The following is a 27,946-nucleotide window of genomic DNA, read 5'->3' as shown; positions in this document are numbered from 1 at the left end:
AGTGGAGGTGGCCTTATTTACAATTTATTAAATTTGGCCATATCTACAGTAATTAAGGTGTACAGTTAAAAACAGATTATACATTAATCTAAAATCGTATTCTTTAGCTTCTTGGGAAGATGTGACTCTTTCCCCCCAGCCTTTAGGTTGATGGAGTGGGGAAAGAACTCCTAAAATCCCACTAAAAAAAGTGCTAGGTACTGAATTGACTTTCTCTGAAGTCAATGATGAGTAAATGGTGAACTGTTTTAAAAATCCCTACCTCTGTTGGATATTACTTATCAAATATAGAAACTTAATGTCTTCTTCTAACTGCACATTTTTTATCTTTGGGTACTTGGATTTTCCTTGCTGTGCTCTTTGTATATCCATCCTGTAGGTACTTGTAGAGCTAAAATGAGGTAGCTGCTCAAAGTGACTTGTGTAAAATGGGTATACCACTGAGGTTATTGGGAGAGAGAAAGGAAGGGGTATCCTTTTTTATTTCTGTTCTTTTCCCCAGATGCTAGATACAGCCTGTTTTGATCATTCTACTTCCATTATGTGCCCGTCATTAATTCTTGTCAAGAATGCCAAGGCTCTTGTTTAGGCCCCCTATTACCTCATGACTAGACTATTGTAATCTCTTCCTCTCTAGCCTTGATGATAGTTTACCTTGTCCCTTAAATCTGGTCAAAATGATGCTAATGGGATAATTTTTGTGGCTCACCACAGCAAATAAAACTTTGATACAGAAGGTTAGTAAACTTATTTTTAAGTAGAACGACAGCATCCTCTTTTGTTGTAGCTGCTGGACTTTGTAATTATTGTTCAAAGATCATCATAAATTCATGTGGCAGACAGCCCTGTTACTTAAGTTTTCCCCTTAAATTTCCTGGTATTCAGTTTGAACAGAAATTTCCCTGATGAGCTGAGTCTGTTAGAATAGATGTTTTCATTTACTCTTAACTATAATGTTTACAGTAGTATTTCATCAGGACTTCTCATTCATTTTGCTGACTAGGCCAAACAAACGCTACAAGGGCTGAATTCATGTGCTAAATGGATTTTACTTCATAGTCTGATGTAATTTAAACAAATTGGCAGGCTGATGTAAACAAGAAGGAAGAAAATCCAGCAAAAAATTAGGCCCATGTCTATTCAAGTCCAGAAATGTTTTTTCCCCCATTCAATTCACTGAAAAAATGTCATTATGTTTGAAAGTTACTTTGAATCTATTTGGCATCAATTGTCTTTCCTCCCCCCCCTTTTTTTTTTTTTTTTTTAATTGCCCCATTCTAACCAGATCCTTCATTTGGGTATAACATATAAAGGAATGGGGAAGGTAAAAAGCGAATGAAGCTGAAGCAAACATGCAGTACGAGAGGAGTAAACAGTGGATACTGAATTCACAGGTTCGGGAGGGAGAGAGATGGATGGCTAGACTCTTTTTCCATAATGGCTTTGTACTTAGCCTCTTTCTAAAAGGGCATCTTAGGCATCAGAGTTTCTGCTAAATTAAAAGCTTGAGATTACTTTGATTTATCTTAAATCTTAAATGTTATGAAGTTAAACTACAACTTACAGCTGGAGCAGAACGGCACTAGAGCAGGCTAAAGCTGATTAAGCCAGCAGGTCTGACATCTGTTAAGTGCTAAGCACAGCATGTCCAGTGAAGCCCTGTTTTGTGGTATCCCATCACTAAACATAGATTTAATAGAAATTAAAGCCAGAAGGGCATCCTTAGATAATCTGATCTGACCACCTGCATATTTTGGGCCATTAAGTATCACACAGTATTCTAGAACAAGCCCAAGGCCTTTAGTTAGATCAAATATTTCAGTCTTTAAACTAAAACTGTGCATCACTGAAATAACATAATTCATAAACCTTAAAAATAATCATATAGGACTTAGTAAGGGGTGTGGGTGGGTGGGTGGCTATATGCCCTTCTTTCACTGATAACATTGAAAAACACACAGTCTGCTTGCAGACATTAAAAAAACAAAAAACCCCCAGCACTCTACTTTAGATTCTGTGCACTTCCTGGCCAAGCCCAGCACATGCCCAGAGGAAGCAACTCCATTAGTTGTACCCGGCTCGCCAGATGCCTGTATAGATCTGGTGTTTTAATGGGTTTTTGTTGGCACTTTTATCAAATAAGATTGAATCGGCTTTAGATAAAATCGCCAAAAAAGCCCCGCTGAAGCGCTTGATCTGTACTTTGACCCAGCTCCACAGCATCTGTAATGTGCTGCTTCCAGTAAAGCATGTTTTTGTTTGCTTGGTTTTTTTTGTTTATAACATCTGTAAACAGCCTTAGTGACTACATTTGAAGTAGTAAAGCATAAAATTTGGTAACCTAGGGCCAACGTTCCCTCTAAGGAGTAGCGGTCCGTGAGCATGCCGCTTTGGTGCGGCGTGGGACACATACTGAAGGTAAGATCCTCCCCTGGGGTAGGCAGCGGGGCTTGGGGGCCAGGGGTTAGGGCCTGGTGCAGGCTCCGCTGGCTCCGGGGAAGTGCTCCACTCCCCAGCCCTGATGCCATGAGCAGTTCTCTGGAGCCAGCAGAGCCACGCTCGGGGCAGGCAGCAGCTCCTCCCTGAGGTGAGGCAAGGCGGGGATAAAGGCCGGGGCTGGCGCAGGGTCCGGTGGCTCCATTCCCCAGCCCTGATGCCACATGCCTCCTTGCTCCCTGAGGCGAAGCGGGGGAATGGAGCAGTTCCCTGGAGCCAGCAGAGCCCGCACCAGGCTCCCACCTCTGCCTCGCCTCTTGGAGGGACTTGCCATCATGTAAGTGTCCCACACCGTAGCCCAGCTCTATTCCAGCGGGTGCGCGGCCTAAAAAAGTTTGTGCGAAGCCAGCCTTTTACTTGTGCGCAGCTGCACACGCACGCATCTTAGAGGGAAACTTGCCTAGGGCCTTGTCGCATGGTAATTTTGGGTGGCTTCTGGAGCTCTTAATACCTGGATTGTCTTTATGCTAACACCTGAAACTAGTTTTAAGCGCTTGTTATGCAGCTAAATGTTGTATCACTCCAGGGCAGGATAATCTCTGATCTGCATTACCCAGCTCCTGTCGCATTAAGATGTAGCCACTGTAGACTACACCTTTAGTGTAAACACCCTACCTGTTCTCCCTGCATCTCCTGCCCCCTGCTGGCCCAGAGAGGACCTACTGCCTGCTCCTTTAATTGCGGTTGCCTGTGCTATCTGTCCTGGGGGAGCAGGCAGGGAAGGATTAACCTGCCTGCCCAGCCAGGGCTGCTGCTGCTGCTCACTGGGCAAGGGCTCACCCCAGAGAAGAGTAGCAGTACTGGCTGGGTAGGTGGGGATGTGGGCAGGGAAAGCCCTGAATGGGAGGGGCAGGTTCTTTACCTTTCAGTTCTCTGGGCCCAACTGGCCTGAATGTGCAATTGCTCCAAAACTGAGCTAGCACTAGCACCAACCAATATTTGTGTGGTTCTCAGCATAAGGTGTAACAAGGCCATTGTTGCACATTAATTTTAGGCAACTCCTTGAGCTCTTAGCCCCTGAACTGTCCTCGCACTAATACCTGAAACTAGTTTTAAGCGCACTTTAAGAGACTTAGTTATGCCACTCCAGGGAAAGTTTCTCTGATCTGTTACCCAGCTTGTTCCATTAATATGTGGCCACTCCCCACAGATGAGCCACTTGAACTGCAGTTTCTAGTATTCCAAGATGCAGTGTCCCCTTCCCCACCCTACTGTTCTGTGTGGACAAACCTCTATTGCTCATTGCCCAGGGGGCAGTCCTGGCACCAATCCAAGTCTCCTTCCCCAACCTCATGCAAACAGCCTGCAGAGCACATGCCAGTTGGCTAGGTCACAGGGCACAAATGGGTCTAGAAGTGGGGTCTGGAGGGGTGGGAGGAAAGAAGGTAGGGGGCTGGATTGGGTTCCAATGTGCTGGGGCTTTCTTCCCAAGCTAGAGGTAGTAGCTTCCCCAGAAGCACCATCCTTCACTTCCCCTTCCTCCCAGCCATCTCAAGAAGCATGACCAGTACCCACCTCCCTCCTTATCCAAATCCCAATTTATTAAACTAATAAAGCTTCCTTAATTTACTTCCTCTTTCTTTTTTATCCTTCAGTGGCTGACTCCATCTCACCACCCTTCTCCCACCCTCAGTTCCTTTCCACTTTTCCATTTCATTACCCACCCCATACCTTTAATTCTCTACCTCCATGCTTCATGTTCCTGCCCTTCCCTCCAACCCATCTCTCACCCCCACCTAGAGCAGGGATAGAAGGCTGTCTAACATTAACACTGATCAATATTTGAGAATCTCAAAATGCAATGTGTAACAGGGTCCATGGAAACATAGATTGTTTTTTCTAAGAAATTATTTCAAAGAAATAGTGTGTTCCATTCATGTTTGTATAATCAAGCATCAATTTAAAAATATACATGAACCACCAAAATTCCTACAGAATTGTTAGGAAAACATGTTTCTAAATTATCTCATCAGTCTTTAGGGACACAGGTTGGTTTTTGTTGGTTTTTGTTTTTTTGTTTTTGTTGGAAAGGGATTCAAGTTTTAGTGGTCATCAGTAATTTGAAGCTCCAAAACTTTTGATGACTAAATAATTGTACAAATGGGAGAGTAAAACTACTTGGAATACAAATGTACATCAATTGATATAAAATCCGTTTTAAGGAAATTCTTTTTTTGTGATCATACATTAGAAAATAATGTGAAAGTTGATCCTGGTTCTGCAATCTTACTTAATCGAACTAAATTAACATAACATAGTTTTGTTGCTAAGCTCCCCATACTTTAAACCCAAACACAGGGAGCAAAATCTGATATCTTTTGAAATCCACAAAAATGTTGAGCTAGTTTCCCAGAAGTTTCTGTCCTCATCATGCTGCTTAATAACAATAATAATAATATTATTATTAATTTTTCAGTAGTCATCTTGAAATACAGACTTCTCATACAGAAACACAGTATGTTTAAGTTGCTTTCATGAGTTCATAAATAATTTTTTTCTTACATTACACCCAGGAGATTTTTAGGCACTAGTAAAACATTATCTACAAATAGAGAAGAAAATCTTCCTAAAACTCAGTGAGTTTTCTCTTCTTGCTGCCCTGCTCATGTGAAAGAAGATGGTTCATCTTTTTGCTAACTTCTTCAAAATGTGATCTTTTTACATGTCTGTAGTTTCTGTTTCTTTTAAATTCTTCATGTATGTATGTAATGTTGGTAACTTCACTTATGTCAAAATGAATAATAGTAGAAATGTTGTCTTTGTTGGTAGTGAACAATTGTCGCTATTTGGTAGTTCTGTAGCTTATTGAACATCCATCTTCAGGATCTCAGTCCAACTTCAAATACATAGTTCTCGCTGTTGGTAACTGTAGGGGAGAGGCCAGTGATTGCATGGGTAATCCTCCAAACAACCTTCAACCTTTCTACACTTCAAACTTCTTGGCCTGTACAATACCTCTCTGTGTTGAAATCCCTCTACCCCTGCTCCACAGTACTGATTTCCCTCCCCCGTTTCCTAGGATTGATGGACTGAAAATTTAAGTCTAAGCCTTGCCTGGCCACTCATTCATTAATGGGGCCCATGAAATTGAGACCTTTTGTACTAGGAATAAACAGGATACAATCTATGAACGATACCTTTGAGAAATCTGAAGAGATCTTCAGAGCCAAACCTCATGCATCAAACGTGGCACTGGTCTGATCAGCCTACCAACCACTCATCCATATAGGATGTTAGTTTGTTGTTTTGAGGCATCTTTTGAAATGTTGAGTACATACTTGTCTCCTTTTGAGGAAGAGGGGAAAGGTGCATCTTCAAACATTTTAGCTTAGTTATGCCAGAGTATGAAGACTACAGCCCAGAAGTGCAAAGACTTTTTCTTGTCTCCTCGATGCTTTTCCATCTTTTTCCTGATCAGATAGTTGCCTCAGCACTGTTAGAGTAGTTGGAGAGTTTTAGATTGTTTCAAGAGGTTATGGTATGACAGTACTTTCAGTTCAGTTTCTGGTATGGAATATAAAGAAAAAAGGCTTTTTGGCGATCAAATTTTCTAAGATAGTTGATACTTTACTGACTGCGGGACCTGTCTTGTATTTTGACTATTGGACTTAAGAGTTTCACAAGTATGTCAGCCACCAGACTGCCAAGAGCAAAATGTAGAGGAGATATTAGCACTCTTCTAGAGTTAAGCACTTTTTTTGTTCACACCTTAACCCCAAGAGACTGGTTGTGTTTGGAGAAAGTCCTGCTTTTTTAGCATTATTCCAGTTGTAAATGGTCTACTATTTCCTTATACTCAAACCAGATTTTTTGTAACCTGTGGTGGGGTGACACCATTAGTCAACCAACTTTCTCATTGGAATAGAGTAGAGCTTAAAGACCTGAATCACGGAAGGTCAAATAGGGGTAAGGTATGACCCTACCGGTCACAATGGATATAATGAACTCCCTGGACACTGCAAGCAATTAGAAGATGTCCTGGCTCCAGGCTTTCACTGTTCTCCACCAAGTACAACCCATAATTGAGCAGTTCAGTGAGAAAACTGCCCTCTATTTTGCCTATGCCTTCTGTATACCAGCAAGCTTACTGCCCTCAACATAGAAACAAGCACACTATCATAACCATTTCTGCTGAATGGTATTCCATGTGCCTAAGGTATAATAGAGGACAGTGATCCTCTTCAGCATCAGCTGTACATATGGACCACATGTCAAACTTTGATACCACAGTTATACCAGGACCAGTATATGAAGTTCTTTCAGAAGCTATTTTGCTACATTGTACTGAGCATGCCTTGGACCAGGGGTGGGCAATTATTTTGGCTGGAGGGCTGCTTAATGAGTTCTGGTGAGCTGTCAAGGGCTGTAAGGGTAGCCCTGCCCCTTGAAGGTGTCCTGCCCCCTGGTCATGATCTTGGGAATGAAAGTCATGCCTTCTAACTCCTGACCTTTGTCACTGGAAGTCCCTCCCCTTAACCCCAGAAGTATTCCTTTGGGAAATGGGGGTTTTGGGAACCAGAAAAAAACAAATCATACACTAAAAGTCACCTACTATAACACTTTTAATTTTATTACAAAAAATATTTGTCATGACTTGTTTGCCTAGTGTATATAGAAGCGATTGCATAATAGCTCAAAAATAAAGTTTTTTTTATACGTTGTGGTTGTGGCTGTGTGGGGGGAAGTATAGGGTATGTTGGGGTGTGTGGAGGCAGGCTGTGGGTCTGTGGGGTTTGTGTTAGAGAAGGGGGGAGTATGGGGACCCCCCCCACCCCGCTATGGTACACAGCCCCAGCTGTTGGCAGCAGCGGACGGCGGGGCCCTTGGAGTGCTCGTAGCCTGAATGGGTGCTGCAGCCCACATCTCCAACCAGAGCTGCACATGACAGTAAGGAGCATAGCCAGGCTGGCCTGTTTCTATTACACAAGACTCCCTACAGCACATGTGCACCTCCTGGCACTCATGCAGGGCTTCCCCATGGTACGACATTTTTACACGTATTCCAATAAAAATATTTTCTTTCCACGTAAAGCTCTTGAGTTTCTTTGAATGTAACATTCAAACCACAAGTGTGCTGTATTTAATTTTTTTCCTAATCAAATATTTTAGTTCAAATACTTGTGGGGATCCTTTTTTAGTTTTGTTACTAAATGTAAGTCAAATAAACATGCTAAATCAGATCCTACTCTATTTAGGATATTGGAAAATGTTCCGGAAAATTTAAGGTTAAAAATTTTCCAGAAAACCCACATCTCTGGCACTTGGTACTGACAGTTGATGTCCTTCAGCCCCACAAGTTCCTTAATTGGTTAGACTACAGACTGTTAGAAAAAAAACCCAGAAACTGTTTCTTGCCTCAGAAATCAAGGGAAGGATGGGGCTTGGTCAATTGTAGGTAATTCCTCAAAGAGTAGCTCTATGCAATAGACAGGCCAGAAATACCTCCAACCCCAAAAGTTCCAAGGAAAAGTTGGATTTCTCTATTTTAAACATTTCTTTTACTTTCCTAACTCTTCTTACTACTACTTAAAAATTTGACAATAGATATACTGGACAGAAGGATTATTCTTTCTCAGCACTTGATCATCCTGTCTTCCACTTCTGTGGTTGCTGTGTTCCACTTCCTTTGGAGGAACTTCTGCATGTCCTTGGCACTGATCACTCTTGAGCACACCCAGCCCACCTACTCTCCCACTTGTACATACCACCCAGCGGTGAAGCCACTCAGGCAGTGCTGAGCTCCAGTGTACTTGAAAGCACCCGTGGGGAATGCCCCTGGAGTAGCTGCTGCATTTCAAAGTATAGTTTGTGCAGGTGGTAGCACTGAGGACGCAGACAGACATGCCTGGAATTGTTTATGGCCATCTTGCAAACCCCACTATGTTCTGAGAGGGTTGTGGGATGCTATGCATGCTTTCCTGAGTTTGTTTTACTGATATGGGGGGGGGGTGTGTGTAGTCTCTAAAGGTTTAGGAGCAGGCTAGATGGACAGGGATGATCCTGGTTTGAGTAGGAGGCTGGACTGTGTGTGATCTTGTGCGATTCCTTCTAGCCCTACTTTCCTGTGATCCTGTAAAACTGGCCATGACTGTTTTGACAGTTGTTTTGGATTACTAGTACCCATGTCCATTTGCACATACATGATACTACTCGACAGAATGTTGTCTACTTGAGGAGATGTTCTGGACATCCCTGTTCTAAACCAGAAAACTGTGACGCATCAAATTATTTTCATTTTTAAATGAAAATGAATCTCTGCTCTCCAGCTGTTTATTTTTGCAGGTGACAATTCTAGATGCATTGATTACTCACTCTCGCTAAAGCAGTCTGGACTGTTCTTACCTAGAGCTCATCTGGGCAAATCATTCTCCTGTATGAGGTCATGCTGTGGGTTTTCTTCCTATGCACTGTAAAAAAAAATTCCAGTCTCATTCTAAATTTCAAAGGTCATCTTAGACTTCTGTCACTGATCTCTATCTGCTATTCTCTCTCTTCCCCCACTCCTTCCCCAAACCCCACATTTTTATTCTTCATTGGCTTAGTTTCACACATTGGATGTGGCTAAAGCATTGTGTCCTTTTTAACCTGGCAACAGCTACATCAAGACTATTTACACTTACAGAATAGGTAACTCCTAAGCCTCTTATCTGAATGGGTTTCAGATTGCATGCCTGCCTGCTATATATTTTTCTAAGGAAGATGTCCTGCAGACATCGGGTATCTGATGTAATCCTAGAACTATTCTGCTGCCTCATTGAACAACTGAGATTTGCAGGATGGCAACACAGACTTCAGTCTATACCTTTACTATCTAATATGCCTTGGTATGCACCTTTAAGATTAGATGCAAACTTGGATAGAGTTGTCCACAAACTGATGTTTAATTAAGACTCTTCTTTCTTGCCTCCATGTATTGGATACTGCTTGCTAATTGCAAACAGTGGCATCTGTAGGGATAATCACACTAAGGAACGAGCGTATTATTTGCTTTTCCATCCAGATACCTAACCCTCCATCCATGTCTAACTAGGAATGCTAACAAGCAGGACTTTTTTTTTTTGGTAAAGGATCTACAAAGTTGGGGAGTCCTCCACTTGTACTGTCAACTATGTTGGTTGCCAAGGACTCAAAGGGCCAAGCCTAATAGATACTTGTTCAAAAGTATTCAGTCTCATATATGAGGACCTCTTGCACATCAAGAGTGATCTTTAAGTTTTTAAAAATAGTTTGGTGAACCAGATTTTTTTTTTTAACTTGTTAATAGCCATTACCAGGCTTTATCATCATGGCAGTTGTTTCCTCCATGGCATCCTGCTCATCGGATGTGACTTTGTGGAGAGGTCTTTATTGTAATGGATCTATGGCATGTTATTTATCCTACCAGTCTCTTAATACATGTGTCAGTACTCAAATGACTTTTAAACAAAAATTACAACGAGTAGTATTAAGTAGGCTTCAATATTTTGGCCGTTGTGTATTTCCTTTTACTAGCTGCTTCATTTTCAATTAATTATATGCTTCTTAGGAAGAAAAAATCCTGTTCTAAAAATTAGAGGGGATAAAACTTTCAACCACACCCTCTTGCATTATGTTATCAGGTCATAGATGATAAGCAGAGCAGAACCTATATAGGATTGGATGGAAAACATCCAAGAAAACCTTGGTACTACAGGAAGTAACATTGCTGATTCAGTAGATGGCACTCTTCCCTTAGGCTTACTATTAATGCTCACTAAAATTCCATGCCAGTTTTTGTAAGAATAAGATTTTAAACTTTAAGGAAACTTGAATTTGGCTAGGATATAATAACCCCCTTCCTAGTCATGCCAAATACAATAAACTCCTTGATTCATAATTACTGCTCTGTTGGATGGATAGTGCATATTAAAAAAAAAAATAAAAAAATAAAAAAGTGGGGGGGGGGGAGGGGAAATTCAACTCCCTAAACCTCTCAAATGGGAATGGTAAAGATCAGTTTAAAATAATTGTGAATGAGATCTGTCATTCTGATGGAAATTTGATTGAATGCCTTTAAGCAATAACAAAGGGATAACTTGTGCACTTGGAAGGAGGTGTCCAGTGAAGTATGTGAGGGAACTGTGTTGGGTCTGGTGTTAGTTGATCTCATCTTTGACACCAGACCCAACACAGAAGTGTTGAGAAGATGCTATAGAAGTGAAGACTAAATTTGTAGAGGTTCTTAATTTTTGTGGGACAGAATTGACCCATATCCCTTTTTCACTGGACAACTTGCAGAACTAGTAGAGTGGAGTACACAGCCATGAGGATGGGCTTAAGTGATACAATAACACATCTTAATAATTTGTAAGATGTTGTACACATTGTAAATGAACAAAGATCTGGAGCACAGGTCCTGTCCTAATATATTAGACCAGTGGTCTGTTTACTCCAATGTCTTTACAGTACCAGATGCTGTATCAGTAAGCACAAAGAAAAAAGCTTCAGAAAAAAGTTTATAGAATATCTTGCTTCTGGGAGTATTTCCTCCTAAACTTTTGCTAGTTAGACTTGCACCCTAAAGCATGAGGATTCATATGCTTTCCAAAATTTTAAAGTATCTAGTACTATACCCACATGCATTTGTTGCTCAGATCTCTCTTTGAATTTTGGTTGCTCTTGATCTCAATTGAATGCTGTTAAAATGAGCACATTGCATACTAGTATTGGCATACTGCTGTGCATTGAGAACATTTTAGATGCAAAAATAAGAAGTAATGGGATTCATTTCTGAAAAAATGTAGAGAACCCAAACCAAAATGTTCAGTGGCAGGGAGCAAAGTAGCGTAACAGTGCTAAGAGTTCTAATAAGCAGAGCTTGTAGTTTTTGACAAAAAGCATATCCACAACTTTGGGCTGCATATGCAAAGGTCTCATGTTATATATGGAATGATACCTAGATATTACATGTTAATGATACATGTTTGGCTCTAAGGCTATACTAATGATACTGGGCCATAAAGACAATATGAAGGGCATGATAAAAGAAATGAAAATAATTTAATGGATTTGAACAAGTTCTAAGGAAAGTTGTCTGACTTAAACAGTGACTGGGCTAAGGAGTGTCAGGATGATGTAATCAGCATTTTGCATATAATTTTTAAAAGAATCTTCCCTCAAATTTTACAGCCTGTAGAATTGTACTGGTTAGTAGCCTCAGGGCTGCTTCCAGAAAGTTTGTCAGTTAGCTGTACTGACATAACTAAAGAAGCAAAACTTCTTCAGTGTGAATGTTTTGTTTTACTAATTATAGTGTATTCTGGATCCTGAGGTGGATAAGCTGTACCAGCAGTCAGCATTATTTAGCAAGCGGCAGGCTGACTCTGGTCCGACACAAGCCAGGTGGCTTTTAGCAGTGCGTTGGAGGTGGGGACTTTCCCTCCATGGGCACAGGAACCATGCAGTTGAGGGCTGTATCAGCACTGCTGCCACTTTTGCCATCCACCAGCTCCCTTGCTGGGGAGTGAACATAGCTTCCAGCCTCTGGGGAGCTGGGCCAGGGCCAGGGGGCTGCATAGTATCCATAGAGCCATCACTTCTCACTCCCCCGAAACTTTATCTTGTGCTTTATCTTGTGCTGTGGCACAAGTGCAGCTGGAAGCTGCCCAGCCTTGGGGCAGCTCCCAGCTGTCAGGAAGCTGAGCTGAGCCCATGCCACAGCTGGCAGGGGTGCGGCCTGGGAGAGAAGTGGTAGCAAGGTAGGTTCAACCAGAAACTTTCTGAACCTGGTGTGGAGTAGGCACAGTTTAAAGCCCTCCAGTTCCATGGACTGAGATCCTGAACTTGACTGGTATTCTTATAGAAGACAGGTGACAGATCCAGTGGGTCTGCACGTTGCTGACCCATCAGGTATACTAGCAAGTTACGCTAGTTATACCAGCAAAACTGTATTCAGGTTAATACTTTTACTAGTAGAGGGTGGTTTAGGAATAGTAAGTGCTGTATCTGCATTAGAATTTGACTAGATCACCTTTTCTGAAGTCCCTTTCAGCCCCCTGATTTTACAGTCTGTTTAATATAGTACTGCTAGTAATAATAAAGTCATATTCCTAATAGACAAAAGGTCATACTTTTAATACTAGAAGTATAAAATAGAATTTGGGATAAAAAAACTAATAAGAGGAAAATATTAAGCTTAACACTAAGGAAAATGAGCCACTGAAAATATTGGACTGTGTGGAATATTTTTCTGTGAAAATAGTGCAATTTTACTTTCTTGAGGCACTGAAAATGATATGTACTGTAGGAAGATGCAGGAGGGAGCATGGCACAATAAATCTGTCTCCTGCACTGAGAATAGGGGAGAATATCAGTGTCTCCCATTCATAGAAGCGAGGATGACAAGAAAAATCCAGTTGAGCACTATGACCTCTGAATGAGGGGGTTGAAAACTTACAAGTAATGAGTCTCATGTGATGCATGTTTGTCACCTCTGTTATGACTGTCTATAGCTCACATAAAATACTGCACAGTCAAGCTACTCGTTTTTCCTGATAGAATATGCCAGGGGTTGTCAGCCAGGGGTACACATACACTCAGGGGTACTTGGGAAGGCCCTAGGGGGTACGCATGGGTGGGTGGGGAAGGAGTGCTGCCACCCACTACCCCATGCTGCTGCCTCCCAGGAGTAGGTCCTGGGTGGGGTGAGGGCAGCAGTGCCCCTCTGCAGGCTGAATGGGCGCCACCCAGCCGGTCAGATGCAGAGGGGTGGGAAAAGCTTGCACACTGCTGCCATCCACCACCCCACACTGCCTCCCCTCTGTGTTCAGCTGCATGCCACCTGGCCGCCGGGGGTACACTTATTAAAAAGGTTGAAAACCCCTAGAGTATGCTATAGCTTAGGGAAAGAGGCTCTTAGCTGAGAACCAAGAAACTGTTCTTTGGTTCTGTGGTAAGTTGTGATCCTCTGTGCACCAGCACTAGAGGGCAGAGGAGACTTGCAAATACATTTCAGTTATTGTTGATAGAGAAATTGGAAGAATTGTGGGCCCCATTCCAGGCTAGGGATTGTGCTGTTGTGCACACAGGCTTTTTCTACTGCTTCACGTTCAATCTGGCCAAGTCCAGTCTCTTCCCAGCTCGAGCTCTTTCTCTAGTCCACGATTCTGTTTCTCGGGCTTTTCTGTCATGCTCCAGTCTGTTAACCCTCTAACACACTTCTTTATTGTTTATCTTTCCCTATCCAATTTCACTCCTCCTGTCCTCCCTTCCCATCTGCACTTCTCCCAGAAAGAGAATTCAGGCACCTGACAAGCAAGCATATGTGGGAAGGGTGTCCTAGGCAAAGAGAGTTTGGTTGCCAGGACTTTTAAGCCTGTCTTTCAAGAGCACTATAAATATTGGCAAACATATAGACCCTCGTTAACTTTGCATAAAATATCGCACACGGAGCTGATAAGAGAATGAATTGAAAGTGATTTCTTTGGTGTCTTCCTATATTAATGGTCATACTACCAATATTTTCAACTTATTTTTCTAAGGTAGCAGTTTTCAACCTTTTTTTCATTTGCAGACTCCTAAAGAAATTGCAAATGGAGGTGTGGAGCCCTTTGAATTGTAAGTGTGGGTATTCACATACTTTTGATTGATGATAGTCATCCTTCACGGACCCCTGGGACATAATCTGTGGACCCCCAGGGGTCCATGGACTACAGGTTGAAAACCACTCTTGTAAGGAATTGTCTACGTGGCAGATTTTTACACAAAACCTAAAAACAAACCTGGTGCTTTACTTTAAACTCAGTACAGTCCCGTGACAAGCCCAGCACATGCTCAGAAGAGGCAGTGCGTTAGTTGGATCTGGCTTGCGCAACATTTGTATAGATTGGGTGTTTCAGTGGCTGATTTGAATTGGCTTTAGATTAAAGTGCCAAAAAGCCCTGCTGAAGCATCTGATCTATACAGGTGCTGTGGACCCAGGTCAAATTAACATGCTGCTGCTTCCAGTAAAGCATGGGGGTTGGGGGAGGGGGTTGTTTTTTGTTTGTTTTTTTAACATCTGTAAGCAGTTTCAGGTTAAGAATCAATGGTACTAACCCACCTGTCAGTGAATGCTGGTGCTGCCATCAATACCTTTCCTATAAATGATGGGTAACATAATTAAAAAAAAAAAAGAAAGAAAAAAAAGTCTGTTTTGGGTACTTATTAATTCCAAGTATTAAAAGAAGCATAAACCTTTGAATCTGGATTGACTACTGTATTTCTAAACATTATGGTCTATTAACATTGATGCCATGCTTGGACTAAACAGTAATAAAAAAAACCTTTGCGTATTTTGATTTGTTTTGGGAAGTAAATGTTTATACCTATATACATCTGTTGTATTTACTATATCTTTTGAGGTGTATGTAATTTAAGATTCCTTCTAGAAAACCTCCCAGTCATTATGGTACATATGCAAAATCATAGTTCATAACTGCTTTAACTAAATAGAACTATGTTGTTTGATATTAAGTTTGAGTACTGTCACTTTGCCTGGATTGATGTTATTTTTGTAGTTGTGTTAGGTTTCCCTCTTCTCTCTGACAGTAAACATACAGCTTCAACATACACCATGAAACAAACATCTCTGACATCTAGGTTACAGAAAACATTTAAAGCAGAGAGATAAAGAAGGGAAACTTGATAAGCACTGTACCACTCTGTAAATAATTACATTATACATACTAAAGTCCTCATACATACTATGTTGAAAGCTTCCTGCAAGTTGCTAAGTGTCCTTCATTCTTCTTTGAATCCTAGTCCGTTCTAGTTCTGAACAGTATTTGGTTTAGTGCGTCTGCGTTAAGTATCAATACAGTTAAAGCTGAATTTAGCTCACCTTGTGTCATTTTAGTTAATTTACTCAAGTTTTGTTTCCCTCCATCCCTCCACCCAGTGAAAACATGTTTCTTTTCCCCAAATAGATTAGTAAAAGTTATTTACTACATTAGCATAAGTACATAGTTGTCTCCAGTGTTCAGAAACCTAATGCTTATAGACCAAATGGAAATATTTTCTTTTTATAAGGATGTGTGTAATAAAGATGTAAACAGTGTAAATCTGTATGTAATATTGAAGACGAGGGCAGGAAGCTCAAATGTGGTGTGCTAAAGAGGAACAAGTTGAGATTTGCAGAGGATGTGATGTGGGCATTGCAGGTGATGAAAATAATGTAGCTGATCTATTTAATATCCATGTTTGATGTAGAGAGGGCAGGGAAAGAGGCCTCCCAAACCCCAGGAAGGGCAAATAGTTCTTAGCTGGGTGTCATGAAACACAGGTGTTACCTGGCTGCCACCATAGCAGGGCTGTGCCCAGTTCTCCTGCATGAGGGGTTTCTGATACCCTTAAACCAGGATTGAGGAGCTGGCTCAGGCTGCAGTCCATCCTGGTCTGGCCAGCACTCCTCCTGGAAACATGCAGGTGGGATGGCTCCATCTGCATACCTCTGCTTCCAGAAGCAGTGTGGGGAGCCAGACCAGAAAGGCTACAGCAGAAGCTATCTTCTGTCCTACTTTAGGGTTCTCAGAGACCCCTAATTCAGGGGGAGTGTGTACATACGCCTAGGCTTCCTATACACCAGGTGCCTGGTGCAGTTTTTACCTGGGGGTAGCAGCACCTGACTTGAAAAGTATTGTGAAGTTGAGGTAAAGCACCAATAGTAGTTCTTAACCTGGGATGCTACCACATTTAAAAAAAAAATAAATGGAGGAGGGGCACCTTGACTGAAGAGGTTCAGAATCATTGGCATAACTTACAGCTGTGAATATAGAGGCTTTTCTGTGGGAGACTGGTATTCTGTTCAGATCTCCTGGCTCACCTTCATCTTTTTCTTTTTTTTTATTGGAACTCTGCTGTTCTTAGCTTTTTCATTGTCATCTGTTTCTGCTTCCCTTAACCCACATTGGATGTGTATGAAGAAATACCTAGGGGTGAAGTGGGCTTCAAGCAGCATTAACCCCTAATCCAAAGCTGAGCTCTATTTTTATCCCTTACTAGGCTCAAATAATGCTGGATAAAGTTCTGGGATTCTACTCTGTTGGATCTGAATGGCTAATTAAAATTTGGTAGGTTATTTTAGGAGTAGAAATTTAATCATGGAGTAAAATATGTATTTTTGCCCTTGACTCAAATATATAAAGAACTTCTTTCTTCAGCATAGGAGGCATTTGACAGCTAGAGAGTTTCCTTGCTCACTGCTATAAGTTTTGTTTTGTTTTCAGCCAGTGCTGTTACCTGGAAGTCCTAGGTTTTTTCCAGGGCTGTACATCACTGCCATTGAAGCTATGCTGAAGTCTCTTTGGCTAAGTACAGACAGCCAAAAAGCCTGAGGCTGAATTGATTCAATCTTTGCAGGTTAGTCTAAGCGGCAAAGAATGAATCAATAAGCAAATGAACAGACATTCACTTTTGATTCAGGAAATGTAGCCGCATGCCTGCAGTGGCTCAAGCCAGAAGCCAGGAGTGATAGACCATGGCTTTCTGGCATATAGTCAGCACAGGCTATGTGTTCATTTCCTCTACCTGCTGCCCCCAAAGTCTCTGGGATTTGCAGTCTACAATCACAGCAGCAAGACTCTGCAGGGTTGCTTGTCACTTCCTCTTTCTGCTTCCAGGTTCCTCTGGGATTTGTAGTAAACAGTCACAACCCACAGTAAGCAGGGCAGGGCAGGGCAGCTCTATATTCAGGGGAAGGGAAGTTTAAACCCCATCCCTGGCCCCAGGCCCCATCTGGGGTTTGCCTGTGAGGATTAGTGAGCCAGCCAGTGAGCCAACCCTCACTGCTCGAGCTAGGGACCAGAGAGATGGGGCCAGCCCTCCTCCATGGAGCAGACAGCACAGCCTAGCCCAGGGCTAGAAAGCATGTTGGGATGCCAGGGGACTGTGATTTAACTTGAATCAGGAAGGGGTCTGGGACATAAGTTTTTCATAAACTGGTTTGACCTAAATCGGCAAAGTCTAATGCTACATTTAGCCAGGTTTATCTTAAACCAGTTTCTGATCACTTAAACTGGTTTATGTGCAACTTCTGTCCCTAGCCATTCTGTCTCTGTCTTTTTTTTCTGAGTCTACATGCTGTCTCCTACACCTGAACTTGCTCTCATTCACCCTTATACATACCATTTCCCAGACAATGCAAAACCAAAGCACCTCCCCTCAGAGTTCTAGCTTCTGAAGTCTTGCATTTGACTTTGTTTGGGGGAAAAATGTGTCCTTAATACTTTTTTACAACTAGCTTTTGAATAACAGGTCATAGTTAACTCTAGCAGTTTTAACAGTTAAAAGTGTCATCCAATGTGCCACAGGTGGAATTCCAGCAGAGGAACTTCCGCAGGTATCTGGGGAAGTAAAGATGTTCTCAGAGAGCAGTGACTCATTCCTTTCGAGTTCAACTAGATGGATACGTTTCCTCAGCTTCCATAAATGGAAGAGTATAATTTAGCTCAGAGAATTTATGAACTTGACTCTGTAGTAAAGGTGGTAGTCAGTGTGCTAGAGGTGATATCTTTTTTTATTAGACCAACTAGACAGTTGTAAAAACATTTTTTTTTGTTTATTTGCAAGCTTTCAGGCACACATACACCTTTCCTCAGGTGTAGGAGAATGCAAAGATTGTAAAATTTCTCCCAGGTAGAAATGAAAATTCATATTTCACAGGAAGTAATATCTGCTGGCTGGAAAAGTTCATTTTTCATTTTATGCAAACTAGGCTCGGATAAGTTGATGCAGTCTGCTTACCTCAAAGGTGTCTGATGGCAAGCAGGATGTTGAATTATGCTTCTTTCTTGTTATGATGTTACATATTTCACAGGAGGATTGGTGATGGAAGGTTCTCCTGGGCAAGAAATTTCTCTTGTGTTGAGGTTGTTCTGCAGGTATGCAAATTTGGTTCAAAACAAAAGGCTGCAGCAGGGGAGTTAACTTCCAGGTCTCAAGGTGTTAAATTTTGCTTCCTTGTAAAATTATGAAGCTTTCAGTTCAAAATAGCTGATTACAAATCTTCCATGTTTCAGGGACAAAGGTATTACTTTCTATGATTTGATTATTTAAGTTGTTAACATTTTGGGAAGAAAGTGGCTCTTTTATGAATAAACAACCTTAGAGGCCACTAATTTTGTTAGACTTAATGATGCTTAAGTAGTTTTAGATTTTTGTACTGTATTATACATTGTGATAAGTCATGGGGAAAGTAAAGCTTTAACATTTCAAGTATATTAGAAGATTTTATCAAATCTAATTTCTTGGATAAGCAAATTATGACCTAGATATTTTTTTAAAGCATGTGTCTCTATAACATACAAGATTTTGTGAAAATGTTCAAATGTGGAGGTCCATAGAATAAGCATTTCACAATCTGTGTTCCTGTCACTAATGAGTATCAGCTGTTGCTTAATTAAATTGAGCAGACCAGTTCAGTTCCAGATTATGGATCAGGACTGAGTAATCAGAGTATTAAAAAGTTTAAGGAAAAGGAGGATTTGAAGTAATATATACACGGCTGCACAATGTAATCATATAAAACTGCACTTATATTAATGACAGACAGTGTTAAGGGGGTAGACAGATGGAGGGTGGAGGCTGGGGAGGTGATGGATCAGTGATGAATCTAAATATAGATATGTCTTTCTCTCATCTGACTCTACAGCTGGTCACTGAATTTTTTTTTGTTTTAGAAGGCTTGAGCTGTGCTTGCCTGGGTATATTAATGCCGTTAACTGCTCTGTGCAATTACATTAAAAGTTTGTGGGGAAAATTATTCATGCAAAACGAAGTGTGTACATCCCAATGGGCAGAATCACCAGATCACTTGTGTACAACCATACTGCATCCAAATCAGATACATCACTTTTATTTTTTACCCTTCAGGGAACAGCCCATCTTCAGCACCCGAGCTCATGTCTTCCAGATTGACCCAAACACTAAGAAGAACTGGGTTCCCACCAGCAAGCATGCTGTTACTGTGTCCTATTTCTATGACAGCACAAGAAATGTCTATAGGATAATCAGCTTGGATGGCTCAAAGGTAAGATCTTATTAAGATAATTTATTTTAACTTGCTGACTATATTCTTGTTTGTCTGGCATATTTTACACACAAACTAACCCAGTAAGAAATGGTTGGAGCTTTAAAATGAGAACTTGTCCTTTTTAAAATATTTTATTTGTTCATTAGAAAATAATTTCGATACATGGGCTTTACTTTGAGAAATCTGTTAATGAAATGCAAAAATCACTCATGGACTATTTAGATTTTCATCTAGCATTCACTCATTTAGAGTTTCATTTCACTCATTTAGACTTTCAGCAGTTTAAAAACTGTATTCACTATAAAATATACTACAAGCTATATGTAAGTAACAATACCCTGTCATCAGTTTTTTATTTTCTATGATGTACTATAATGTTGAGGAACTAGCAGTATTGAAGGGCAGCTGTTTAATGTCCATAATCTGTTTGTCCTGAAAGCCTCCATTTTCATGTATAAAATAGGATTATTTTCTTCTGTAATGTTCTTTATGGTAAGATTTTTATCTAACCTTGGTATATGCATTAATTACAAATTATCACTTTGTTTTTATTATGAAAGATCTAAGTCTATTTAGTAGACAGTATAGGGCTAGGAGTCAGGAATCTTACTTTTAGATACAATAGGGATAAGTTCCTCATTGTTATTCATCTGTTGTAAAATGAGTATGTAAGACTACTTTTTATCACATATGCTGTTAGAATATATTTGCGTACAAAATGTTCCTAAATCCATAGAACAACAGTACTGTACATGCAAAATAAAATAAAATTAAAGGCTAGATATCTTTCAAAAGGCTTATCTAAAGAAGAATCATAACTTTTGCAGATCTCACCAAATTTTAAGGTAGCTGTTATTCAAATATGCTGCTAAAATTAATGTAGCAATATTCTCTGAAGTTTTTCTAAATTTTTCTTAAGAGAAAATACTGAAGTGCAGATCTCTACATTTCTTGAATAGCAATATGCTTGATGTTTTAAATAAGGAATACAATCGTAGTTTTATAAAAGCTTTCAACATTTTAAATGCATTTTGACACCATTCTAGGTGACTAGAATGCAGTACTGAATTTCAACAGACTTTCTCTACTATTTATCATAAGTGCTGATAATCTTCTCAGCTTGTGTTCATATGGCAGAGAAATGATATGTGGTTCTATTCTTGGCTCAGCCACAGACTTAGTATGATTTGATTTTTTTTTTTCTTTAAAGTTTTATAATCTCAATCTTGCTATCTGTAAAATAGGGCTAATGCTTCTGTACCTCATAGAACTGTTGAGAGGTACTGTTCATCAGTGTTTCCAAAGTCCTTCAAGATTTACAGATGGAAGATGCCAAATCAAAAATACTTATTAAACATATGCTGTACTTGGAGTTGTTACCTTCATCCTTATTTACATGGCAAGTCCTCCCCCTCCCCCATTTATGTACCTGGGCTATTTTTGTGTAATGTTTGAACTTAGCCACCACTTCGAAAATGTTGCTGTTAAACATTTGTTTGGTTGAAAGAGTTTGAAGGTACTAGTATTTGCATCTGTCTATGGAAGTTTTCATTATGTATTTGTGTAGTTGGAAACTCAAATGAATGCTGCAAAATGCCAGTCTCCTTTTTTTTCCTCATCAAGAATTCTGCCAATAGTATGGTATGCATTGAGATCCTGGTAGAAATACATTGTACTGCACTGTAGTGAAGAGAAGCCCAAATCAGGATCATGACCCTTTGTGATTAAGTTCTGCTACAAATGCTAAAATTTTACCTGGATAATGAAGGCAATGGTGGAAGATCCTGGGATGTCTTTTAATAATATTTATGCTTAAATTTGGGTTACGGCCCAAAAGTACCTCTAGGAATTAGGCGATAGTCTCCATTTTATTTACAGTGTGCGCATGCTTGCATGCACATGTGAACAGATTTGTACGTAATTTCTGTATAGTGTTGAACAGATCACTCAAATGTCATAAAACATTCCCAGGTTCCAGTCTCCATACAGATCATATCTCTGCTACTTGGTATAGTGCTGGGTGTCAGTAACATTGCTGATATCTGAGTCTGTAGTGCTTTCTCTCTTCCACTGATCAGATACAAATGTTAAATTAGAGAAGCAGAAGAAACTATGCACCATATTCCCAGAGGTGCTTTTAAGTAATACTTTGCATTTAAAAAATGAAGTTTAGCACCTTCATTTTATTTTATTTTATTTAAAAAAATTTTTTACATTACCTTTGGCTCCTCTTCATGTATCTTGCTACTTGAAGACCACAGGAAAAAATTGTTGCAAGTGTAGTGATTTTATAATTTATATAAAAGTCTTTAATACACTACAGATTGGCTATAGAAAATGTATTTAGTTCTTGGATAATTTCTTACCCTTTTTTTCTTTTACTACTTTGCTTCTGATTTTTTTTGGTCCTTCCTATTTCTGCTGGATGTCCTAATTAAACATCAGTTCATGGACAATTGTATCCAAGTTTGCATCTAATCTTAAAGACGCATATCAAGGCATATTAGATAGTAAAGGTATAGACTGAAGTCTGTGTTGCCATCCTGCAAATCTCAGTTGTTCAAAGAGGCAGCAAAATCCTTCTGGGATTAAATCAGATACCTGATGTCTACAGGGGCATCTTCCTTAGAAAAGTATATGGCGGGCAGGCAGGCAAGCATGCAATCTGAAACCCATTTAGATGAGAGGTTTAGGAATTACCTATTCTGTAAATGTAAATAGTCTTGATGTAGCTGTTGCTAAGTTAAAAAGGACACAATGCTCTAACCACATCCAATTTGTGAAACTAAGCCAATGAAGAATAAAAATTTGGGGTTTAGGGAAGGAGTGGGGGAGAGAGAGAATAGTAGATATCAGAAGTCTAAGATGACCTTTGAAATTTAGAATGAAACTGGAATTTGTTACAGTGGACAGGAAGAAAACCCACAGCGTGACCTCATACAGGAGGATGATTTGCCCAGATGAGCTCTAGGTAAGAACAGTCCAGACTGCTTTAGCGAGAGTGAGTAATCAGTGCATCTAGAATTGTCACCTGCAAAAATAAACAGCTGGAGAGCAGAGATTCATTTTCATGTAAAAATGAAAATAAGTTGATGTGTCACAGTTTTCTGGTCTGGAACAGGGATTTCATAGACATTAGGGCTGGAAGGGACCTCGGAAGATCATTGAGTCCAGCCTCCCGCCCGATGTTCAGAACATCTTCTCAAGTAGACAACATTCTGTCGAGTAGTATCATGTATGTGCAAATGGACATGGGTACTAGTAATCCAAAACAACTGTCAAAACAGTCATGGCCAGTTTTACAGGATCACAGGAAAGTAGGGCTAGAAGGAATCGCACAAGATCACACACAGTCCAGCCTCCTACTCAAACCAGGATCATCCCTGTCCATCTAGCCTGCTCCTAAACCTTTAGAGACTACACACACACCCCCCCCATACCAGTAAAACAAACTCAGGAAAGCATGCATAGCATCCCACAACCCTCTCAGAACATAGTGGGGTTTGCAAGATGGCCATAAACAATTCCAGGCATGTCTGTCTGCGTCCTCAGTGCTACCACCTGCACAAACTATACTTTGAAATGCAGCAGCTACTCCAGGGGCATTCCCCACGGGTGCTTTCAAGTACACTGGAACTCAGCACTGCCTGAGTGGCTTCACCGCTGGGTGGTATGTGCAAGTGGGAGAGTAGGTGGGCTGGGTGTGCTCAAGAGTGATCAATGCCAAGGACACGCAGAAGTTCCTCCAAAGAAAGTGGAACACAGCAACCACAGAAGTGGAAGACAGAATGATCAAGTGCTGAGAAAGAATAATCCTTCTGTCCAGTATATCTATTGTCAAATTTTGAAGTAGTAGTAAGAAGAGTTAGGAAAGTAAAAGAAATGTTTAAAATAGAGAAATCCAACTTTTCCTTGGAACTTTTGGGGTTGGAGGTATTTCTGGCCTGTCTATTGCATAGAGCTACTCTTTGAGGAATTACCTACAATTGACCAAGCCCCATCCTTCCCTTGATTTCTGAGGCAAGAAACAGTTTCTGGGTTTTTTTTCTAACAGTCTGTAGTCTAACCAATTAAGGAACTTGTGGGGCTGAAGGACATCAACTGTCAGAGCCAACTGCATTTTTAAATTCCATCTTTTCTACATTTCCAAGCTATAGTATCTAAATAAAAATACCATCAAGGTAGTACATTAGTTAGATAGTGTCAGACGTAGCAGAAGGTAAGACATAAGACAGGTCCCCACAGATCAGAGCAAAGATTCTTCCTCATTTGAAGATGGGGAACAGCTAGGAAAAACAGATAACAGCTGAACCTTGTTAGTTAAAATGACCTGACCTAGACTTCTTAATAAAATAGTTTCCTTGCTCTGAGTCAGGTTGAAGAGAAAAAATTCCCAAGTAAGTTGGAGTTTTTATTCATTGTCTTTGTTTCATATTTTGCCAAAATCTGAGAAGGATGTTTTATGGTGCTTTAAGTGTGTGTGTGTGTGTGTGTGTGTGTTGTTTACTTACTCCAATGAAGAGAAGTAGAATCCCAGTTGGTTCAGGTTTGTAAGCAAAATTGATGGTACCTTAATGAAAGTTATATGAAAAGCTGATGTTTGAGAGAACTATTTTCCTTTGCTACACAATTTACTACTCCACTTTGTCAGTGCTGCCCTGAAGACAGTTTGTAAGAGTTCAGGAGCGCAAACTTAGATTGGGTTTGTTGTCAAGAAAACAATTTAGCTTTCCTTTGCTCCAAAGGAGTAAGCTAATTGTTTTAATTTCAGAGATGCAGGATCCCAGAAACAGAATAAAAAACAGGTTGGAAACAAATTTATATCAGTGACCTTTTTAACGTGAATTCCATTGATTTCAGTGGGACCAGGATTTCACTTTAGGAGTTCTTAAGCTATATATCCTTCAGGATACTAGGAACTCACCTGGGAGGAAGGTATGGCTTTTGGAGAATGCTGTAGATCTCACCCATGTAGAAGTGGCCGACTGTCAGTTAGGGAGGCATACTGCAATCACTATGGATCTTTGACATCTTTAAAAGCAAGGTCAAGTGAGTTGATGAAGAAACTGACCTTTTTCAGAGGACTCAGCAAAAGGTAGTGCCTAGCAGATACTTTAAAAGAAGGCAGTCCTAGAAAATCAGCCTGGGCAAAAAAAATTACCCTCATTTGGTTTCAAAATGAATGACACACAGGAGAGTGGACTTTTTCATTACTATGTGCTTATTATTCAAGGTGTCAGTCTCAGGGTTTTTTCCTTTTGTTCAAAGACTTAAGAGTTTCATGTGCACATCTTACCATTCTTTTCCAAAATGCATAGCAATATTACTTGTGCTGTTCTTTCTTCCGTTAAGCTAATTTTTTGTGGTTTTGACAGCCTTTTTCCCTTCCAAGAAAACAGCAATATATCCCTATTTGTAATGGGACTACTCATTCATCTTGTCCAAATCCTCCCTGTTTGTGAGTGGTAGAGAACATGATAAAAGGTCACCCAATCTATTCAGGTGTTCCTCATAATGTTTGATGTTACTTGCTTAATTGTTTAAAGAGAGTCAGTCATGAAAGTGCTCAAAGACAAGAATTTGCCAGTTTAAATAGGTAGCACTGCTCATGGTATTCTGTGTTAGCTGGAGAAATTTACTCTAGCATATGTTTTAAAGCCAACCTGTGATTACCTTATTACTACCAATAGAAAGCATCATTAGGCAAGGCCGCTGTGATAATACTGGAAACCAAGGTTGCTACTGATGCTGTATGCCTCTCCAATTTCCCTGGGAAGAATTTTAAAGCATGTTCTGTCTGCCTCCACTCTGTATTGTTCTGTTCATGTGGCATGTGCTCCATAAAATGATGCATTAGGCAACTGTGTTTATTTTTTTTCAAATGTTTCAAGCAAGATTTGAGCCTTCATGAGGCCAATGATAAAGATTAGCCTGAGTAGAGGTTAGATATAACTGATATGAGCCCCTTAATGCATGTAGTATATAAATAGAACTTAAAACTTTTAACTATAGCCCTCTACAGAATCTGGATAATGCTGGTCTTAGACTGTGAGCTGTGTAGGGCAGAGACCGTATTTCATGTTTGGTACAGCACCTAGTCAGTATTGGGGATGCCAAGTATTGACACAATGCAACTAAACTTTGTACATAATAACAAGTTTTGGTTAATTACAGTAAACATATATTGTGCAAGTATTCTTTATTTTGTGACTTGTTTTCCTTTTGGTTTAGAGCAGAGGTGTCATATATGGCCTGTTGGTCAGACTTAGCCTGCAGAGCTATGTTGTCCAGCCCAAAAGGCTCCCTGAAGAGCTGGGAATTTGGGGCCAGAGCCCACCCCCAAAATTCTGGCTATGGAACCCTGTTGGGGGATGCATGTTGGTGGCAGGAGGTGACAGGCTGTATTAACCCCTATGGCCACTGCTTGCTGTGTCCAGTTCTGGTGCATGGAGAGGCAAATTTGATACCCCAGGCTTATTGAATGAAACTAGGCCTGAAAAACTAACTCTGAATTCCCATGTGATGCTGTGTGACAACTTCAAGTCGTTGTGGCTAAGACTTTGTTTCCATTAACTGTACAGCTGTTTACTGTCTTCCTGCAGAAGTTTAGCTTAGTACTTTTCTGTAGTAGTAATTTATTTTAGCAAAAGCTGTATATTTTCTATAGTAAAATTGTCAATAGAAGTCCATTTAAAATTATAACATTTATATAATGTATGCTTATTAGTAAAATCAACCAATAAGTATATACGTTTTGTTGCCAGCCTTGGCCATTTTCAAGGGGCGTAGACCAAGATGCAGAAGTGCGGTTAAGCAGAAGGCCCCAAAGCTTTATTTCTGAGTGACCACAGCATGAACCGTTGCAGATGTGACAAGTAGATTGGTCTGTAAAGTAAAGGAAGCCATCCACATGTCTAACTAAACCAGTCATGAGATGCAGGTAAACAAAGGATAAGGCCTGAAAGAAGACATTATAAGGGAAGACTATTCATGAAATAAGCCTAATACACTATATTACAGCTTTTAGCTTAAACTATTAGCAGTAGTGATTGATGTAACCACATATATTAGATGTTGTCTTGCTATAAAAGGGATGTTTTTGTTAAGATGCTTAGATAATTTGTAAAAACAGACTTGTCAGAGAAGACCATAAACTAAGGTAAAGAAGAAACAGGCCAGTGCTGCCTATAAGTTCATCACGGGGGCACAGAAGGGAATTGGTGAGGTTTTATTCACCAAGGCGCCCCTGGGGGTTACAAGAAATAATGGCCACAAGCTAGCAGAGAGCAGATTTAGACTGGACGTTAGGAGGAACTTCTTCACAGTTCGAGTGGCCAAGGTCTGGAACGGGCTCCCAAGGGAGGTGGTGCTCTCCCCTACCCTGGGGGTCTTCAAGAGGAGGTTGGATATGCATCTAGCTGGGGTCATCTAGACCCAGCACTCTTTCCTGCCTATGCAGGGGGTCGGACTTGATGATCTATTGAGGTTCCTTCTGACCCTAACATCTATGAATCTATGAACAGCATTCCACAATGAGGAAGGAAAGGAGATAAGAATCCCTCCCTTTTGCTTTCCCAAGGATATAAAGCCCAATTAATTGGCACCTTCCAATTCCACAAGATATCGGGTTCACTCCGGTTCCAAAAGTTCAGTAGTGTAACAAAGAAATTTGAAATACAACCAATCAGCAATCATTTATTAGAGTTAACCGTGTATTAATATTGGATATAGGCTGGAGGGAGATTTGGAGAACTCTTAGCAAATTTGAGAAGACTTGCTGCCAATTTTAATGTCACCTTTCTTCCACCTCAAGTCACCCCAGTCAGTATAGGTGAGAATCTATGTTGTGCTGTCATGGATAGCCAGCTAGACTTTGGGTTAAATGTTTTGTTTTTGTGTTTATAGTGCAAGCAAATAGTTGGGCTATAGACCTGTTTCTGCCTCTTATCAGTAGCCTACCCACAAGGTTACCTGCAATGTGGGTAACGAGAGATTGAAAAGTACTGAAAATCTTAATTGATATTTCTGTTATTTTTAATGTAAGACATGATATTTGACTAAAACCCTGCGCTTTGCAGTTGCTGTGTGAGCTAACAGTCGACAGAGTGGTTCAGACATATGCCTTATTTTCTCAAGCTAGTTAAATGCTTCCAAAAGAAAAACATGAAAGCTATTGTGTTACTCCAAATTAAGTTTAGGGATAACAGAAAATAGCACTTTTTTTCCAAAGCTAAATTTCTGTTTGTCAAACTGACTGTCTTCAGAACTGGAAAAATGTCACTGCAAAAGTACAGAGATATTTTGTATTTGCCACACCATGCTTTTCATAGGAGTTTCTGATCTTCTGGTTTAAAGATCAGACCAGTTAAACCAATACAATTCTGAGGCATTTTACTTTGCCCAAATCCACATAGACAAAATAAT

General features: G+C 40.3%; 1 protein-coding gene across 3 annotated transcripts in view; it reads left to right on the top strand.

The window, feature by feature from the left end:
• The window catches only part of HOMER1 (homer scaffold protein 1), a 156,529-nt gene that overhangs the window by 25,581 nt on the left and 103,002 nt on the right, over window positions 1-27,946 (top strand). For 2 of the 3 annotated variants that reach the window (XM_006263712.3, XM_059725115.1), the window contains exon 2: window positions 19,363-19,519. In XM_006263712.3, the coding sequence (XP_006263774.1) occupies window positions 19,363-19,519 (157 nt within the window). Of the gene's footprint in view, window positions 1-19,362; window positions 19,520-23,891; window positions 23,920-27,946 lie in introns of those variants that run through there. The other variant, XM_059725114.1, reaches the window with a different exon arrangement.

The sequence above is a fragment of the Alligator mississippiensis genome, chromosome 3 (assembly GCF_030867095.1).
Source record: "Alligator mississippiensis isolate rAllMis1 chromosome 3, rAllMis1, whole genome shotgun sequence".
Taxonomy (NCBI): Eukaryota; Metazoa; Chordata; order Crocodylia; family Alligatoridae; genus Alligator; species Alligator mississippiensis.
This window is presented reverse-complemented; position numbering and strand designations above follow the sequence as displayed.